This window comes from Hyalella azteca, unplaced genomic scaffold (assembly GCF_000764305.2).
Source record: "Hyalella azteca isolate HAZT.00-mixed unplaced genomic scaffold, Hazt_2.0.2 contig13980, whole genome shotgun sequence".
Classification (NCBI taxonomy): domain Eukaryota; kingdom Metazoa; phylum Arthropoda; class Malacostraca; order Amphipoda; family Hyalellidae; genus Hyalella; species Hyalella azteca.
Window position 1 is genome coordinate 47,622 of NW_025943882.1, and position 5,902 is coordinate 53,523.

Sequence of the window (5,902 nt, forward strand, 5' to 3'; positions counted from 1 at the left end):
GGCTGGATATTGTGCTGTTATGGGCTGGATATTGTGCTGTTATGGGCTGGATATTGTGCTGTTATGGGCTGGATATTGTGCTGTTGTGGGCTGGATATTGTGCTGTTATGGGCTGGATATTGTGCTGTTATAAGCTGGATATTGTGTTATTATGGGCTGGATATTGTTATTATTGACTAATTATTGTGGTATTCTTATGAGAATATTACTATATTTTTGTCAATTGCTGGGCGGTTTTTATATATTAATGTTCCATAGCATTATAATACTGAATAAACACAAGGGCAGGAAAGTGCATTGCTGTTGAGACAAAATTCCCCTAATTTCTCCGAGTGTCCGCAGGATATCTGAGAGCCTGAACGATATCCTGCTGAACCTGTGCGGCGAGAAGGTGGCCGAGCTCGACAAGACGTACATGGCACGCTGTGGGGCGCCGCCCTCGGGGCAAGGGACACGGGGGGCAGATGCCCCCCCAGGACAGGCGACACGGGGGGCGGACGCCCCCAGCTACAGACTCCACGTCAAGTACGGACGAGGGAACGACCAGGACGACGAGAGCGCGACGAGTGACGAGCGCTGCGAGGCCCTCATCCTCGTCCTGCCCTTCATCACCGCCGCGTACCGGTGAGTCATACTCATTTATGAAAAAAAATCACTATTGCGCTCGCCATGTCCGTCTGTCCGTCCGTCCGTCCGTCCGTCCGTCCGTCCGTCCGTCCGTCCGTCCGTCCGTCTGTCCGTGACCTCAAGTTTTCGTCGACGAGAAAATGCGCTCTCTGTCACTCACTGCAGTGAGTACTGAGTTGTATTTTTTACACTTACATGGGTCATCCTGACAGTGTTCGGCCCAGCACGAAGGCGTATCAGTGGTGCTACGTCCACTCTCTACTCGTGCTGTAGGTTTGAAACTGTGTCAATACTTGGACGATATACCCCCAGTAGTTGTCTCAGTGTACGATTAACCCTCCAGGTTCTCTACTCGTGCTGTAGGCTTAAAACTGTGTTAATATTCAGACAATATACCCCCAGTAGTTATTTCAGTGTAGGATTAACCCTCCAGGTTCTCTACTCGTGCTGTAGCTTTGAAACTGTGTCAATACTTGGACGATGTACCCCAGTAGTTGTTTCAGTGTACAATTAACCCTCTAGGTTCTCTACTCGTGCTGTACGTAGGCTTAAAACTGTGTTAATATTCAGACAATATACCCCAGTAGTTGTCTCAGTGTACGATTAACCCTCTAGGTTCTCTACTCGTGCTGTAGGTTTGAAACTGTGTTAATATTCAGACAATATGCCCCCGGTAGTTGTTTCAGTGCGCTATTAACCCTCTAGGTTTTCTACTCGTGCTGTAGGTTTAAAACTGTGTCAATATTTGAATTATATACCCCAGTAGTTGTCTCAGTGTACAATTAACCCTCCAGGTTCTCTACTCGTGCTGTAGGTTTAAAACTGTGTTAATATTCAGACAATATACCCCAGTAGTTGTTTCAGTGTACTATTAACCCTCCAGGTTCCTGGACTGGAGTTTACACAGCGGCTACTTCAGCAGCAGAGAATACGACGTCGAACTCAAGAACTTGTGTGACTCTCTGCAACAGGTTAGCTCGTGTTACAAGTGTTATTACAGGTGTTGTTACAGGTGTTGTGGTTACGAGTATTGTTACAAGTGTTGTTACAAGTGTTGTAGTTACAAGTGTTGTTACAAGTGTTGTTACAGGTGTTGTTACAAGTGTTGTGGTTACAGGTGTTGTTACAAGTGTTGTGTTACAGGTGTTGTTACAAGTGTTGTGGTTACAGGTGTTGTTACAAGTGTTGTAGTTACAAGTGTTGTTACAGGTGTTGTTACAAGTGTTGTTACAAGTGTTGTTGTTACAAGTGTTGTGGTTACAAGTGTTGTAGTTACACGTGTTGTAGTTACACGTGTTGTAGTTACACATGTTGTAGTTACAGGTGTTGTAGTTACAAGTGTTGTAGTTACAAGTGTTGTAGTTACAAGTGTTGTAGTTACAAGTGTTGTGGTTACAGGTGTTGTAGTTACAAGTGTTGTAGTTACAGGTGTTGTAGTTACACGTGTTGTAGTTACAGGTGTTTTAGTTACTCTTGTTGTTGTTTGTAGTTTTATTAATTCTTTTTTTATCTTCCTGCTTTTTATATTCTGATGTGTGTGATGCACGTAATACAACGTGATGGTGATGTGATGCACGTAATATAACGTGATGGTGATGTGATGCACGTAATATAACGTGATGGTGATGTGATGCACGTAATATAACGTGATGGTGATGTGATGCACGTAATATAACGTGATGGTGATGTGATGCACGTAATATAACGTGATGGTGATGTGATGCACGTAATATAACGTGATGGTGATGTGATGCACGTAATATAACGTGATGGTGATGTGATGCACGTAATATAACGTGATGGTGATGTGATGCACGTAATATAACGTGATGGTGATGTGATGCACGTAATATAACGTGATGGTGATGTGATGCACGTAATATAACGTGATGGTGATGTGATGCACGTAATATAACGTGATGGTGATGTGATGCACGTAATATAACGTGATGGTGATGTGATGCACGTAATATAACGTGATGGTGATGTGATGCACGTAATATAACGTGATGGTGATGTGATGCACGTAATATAACGTGATGGTGATGTGATGCACGTAATATAACGTGATGGTGATGTGATGCACGTAATATAACGTGATGGTGATGTGATGCACGTAATATAACGTGATGGTGATGTGATGCACGTAATATAACGTGATGGTGATGTGATGCACGTAATATAACGTGATGGTGATGTGATGCACGTAATATAACGTGATGGTGATGTGATGCACGTAATATAACGTGATGGTGATGTGATGCACGTAATATAACGTGATGGTGATGTGATGCACGTAATATAACGTGATGGTGATGTGATGCACGTAATATAACGTGATGGTGATGTGATGCACGTAATATAACGTGATGGTGATGTGATGCACGTAATATAACGTGATGGTGATGTGATGCACGTAATATAACGTGATGGTGATGTGATGCACGTAATATAACGTGATGGTGATGTGATGCACGTAATATAACGTGATGGTGATGTGATGCACGTAATATAACGTGATGGTGATGTGATGCACGTAATATAACGTGATGGTGATGTGATGCACGTAATATAACGTGATGGTGATGTGATGCACGTAATATAACGTGATGGTGATGTGATGCACGTAATATAACGTGATGGTGATGTGATGCACGTAATATAACGTGATGGTGATGTGATGCACGTAATATAACGTGATGGTGATGTGATGCACGTAATATAACGTGATGGTGATGTGATGCACGTAATATAACGTGATGGTGNTGTGCTGTACTGGGTCATGCGCTGTACTGGGTCATACGCTGTACTGGGTCATACGCTGTACTGGGTCATGTGCTGTACTGGGTCGTGTGCTGTACTGGGTCGTGTGCTGTACTGGGTCGTGGTATTCCAGAGTATTTGTTACCAAGACGCGGTATTTGGAAGTATTTCTTACTAAGACGCAGTATTCAAAAATAATTGTTATTCGGACGAAAAATTTGATGATACGTAAAATTAAATCGCGGTTCTTCAATATATTTGTTTTTTCTTTGTGGTTCTTGCCTTGCGACTCGCATGCAGCGGACGACGGGTCGGTGATTGGGGTAGTGGGCGACATTATTCCAGGATTTCATTGCTGTTTCATATTATGAAGATTTGGCTAATAAAAATGATTCAACGATTTCATTGCTGTTTCATATTAATGAAGATTGGCTAATAAAAATGATTCCACTTAATGATATTGATTACATCTTATTTGCCTGGTGGCGGAGGGTGGGTCGGTGATTAGGTTAGTGGGCGACATTATTCCAGGATTTCATTGGTGATTCTCATTAATTATGCTGCAGCTAACCAACACGATTCAACTTAATTATATTGATAATATTATATTATTTGCCTTGTGTTGAATATCACTGCTCGCCAGGATACAGCTAATCAACACGATTCAACTTAATGATATTGATAAAATCATATTGTTTGCCTGGTGTTGAATGTTGAATATCCCTGCTCGCCAGGAGTGCCGCCCTCTGCTCCTCCAAGCTGCTGGGGCTGCAGACGCTGATGAGGGTCGCGCGGTTCTGCCCTGATGACGTCATCCTGGACCGCCTTCTGCCCACCATGGTCAGGCTTGGGGGGTTCTTGCCTCACCATCTGGTCAGGCTCAGGGGTTCTTGCCTCACCATCTGGTCAGGCTTAGGGGTTCTTGCCTCACCATCTGGTCAGGCTTGGGGGGTTCTTGCCTCACCATCTGGTCAGGCTCAGGGGTTCTTGCCTCACCATCTGGTCAGGCTTAGGGGNGTCCGTCCGTGACCTCAAGTTTTCGTCGACGAGAAAATGCGCTCTCTGTCACTCACTGCAGTGAGTACTGAGTTATATTTTTTAGGTTAGGTTTTTTTTTTAGTTTAGGTCCTTTTTTTAGTTTAGGTTTTTTTTTAGTTTAGGTCCTTTTTTAGTTTAGGTTTTTTTTAGCTTAGGTCCTTTTTTAGTTTAGGTCCTTTTTTAGTTTAGGTCCTTTTTTAGTTTAGGTCCTGTTTTAGTTTAGGTCCTGTTTTAGTTTAGATCCTTTTTTAGTTTAGATCCTATTTTAGTTTAGGTCCTTTTTTAGTTTAGGTCCTGTTTTAGTTTAGGTCCTTTTTTAGTTTAGGTCTTTTTTTAGTTTAGGTCCTTTTCTAGTTTAGGTCGTTTTTTTTAATTTTACGGTTTCATGAAAATTTTCATTTCTAAGACTTTAAACCCATTTTAATCTATGAAACTTAATGTGCATTTGGAATTTTGTAACCCAATACCGGTACCCATTTGACGCAAAAGTTTATATCATTGTATTGAGTCCATAAAACCATTTTTTACATTTTTTGCCCACTTTATGTCTCTGACTTAACTCTCAATTTTTCTTAAACAATGATTATTTTTTATAGTAATAATTTTATTAAATATTTTTTTATAGTAAAGTCTCTAACTTTACTTTTAATTTCTTATTAAGGTTCTGAAGGCTAATATGATTTATATCAGCTTTTCGTCTGTAAACGGTGAATTCATTTCTAAATTGCTTATTAAATTAATAATATGATTTATATCAGCTCGTAGGCGTAAAGTTAAGTCTCTAACTCTATTGTCAGTTTTTAAAAGCCTATTATAAAATTATGAAAGCTAATATGATTTATATCAGCTCGTAGGATGAAAAGGGTGAATTATTTATAAATTGCTTATTAAATTAATAAAACGATTTACATATATCAGCTTTTCGGCTAAAAAGGGTGAATTCATTTATAACTTGCTTATTAAACTAATAATAAGATATCTATCAGCTGGTAGGCGTAGAGAGCGCAGAGAGCAGCGTGCGCGCGTGTGCGGTTGACTGCATCACGCACAGCCTCGCCCTGGTCGCCGCCATCCCTGAAATGATGAGCACAATAGTACATTTTTTTCATAAATGAGAAAATGCGCTAAAAATGGAGGCTGTAAGCCCAGTTTCTGCACGGGAGGCTGTAAGCCTAGTTTTAATTTGAAGGCTTTAAGCCCATTTTGACCTACTTGAGAATTACAGTTGATCAGGTCCTTTTAGGCCCTTTTTAACACATTTTCTCACTTATGGAAAAAAGGCGCTATTGTGTTCGACATGTCCGTCCGTCTGTTTGTCCGTCCGTGACGCAGAGAGCGCATTTTCTTGTCGTCCGTCCGTCTGTCTGTCGGTTTTCGTCGACAAGAAAATGCGCTCCTTGTCACTCACTGCAGTGAGTACCGAGTTATATTCTTTTAAACTTGGTATGGTGCGTGTCTTAGAAGCTTGGGACTG

The 5,902-nt window shown here is 41.2% G+C and overlaps 1 protein-coding gene across 1 annotated transcript in view; it reads left to right on the forward strand.

Annotated features, from left to right (window-relative positions):
• LOC108672778 (phosphoinositide 3-kinase regulatory subunit 4) overlaps window positions 1-5,522 on the forward strand; it is a gene marked incomplete at its 3' end in the record, with an annotated part of 12,240 nt that extends 6,718 nt beyond the window's left edge. Inside the window, 3 exon segments of the mRNA XM_047883908.1 lie at window positions 353-624; window positions 4,125-4,230; window positions 5,415-5,522. Coding sequence (XP_047739864.1) covers window positions 353-624; window positions 4,125-4,230; window positions 5,415-5,522 — 486 coding nt within the window.
• Window positions 5,523-5,902: the final 380 nt, after the last annotated feature.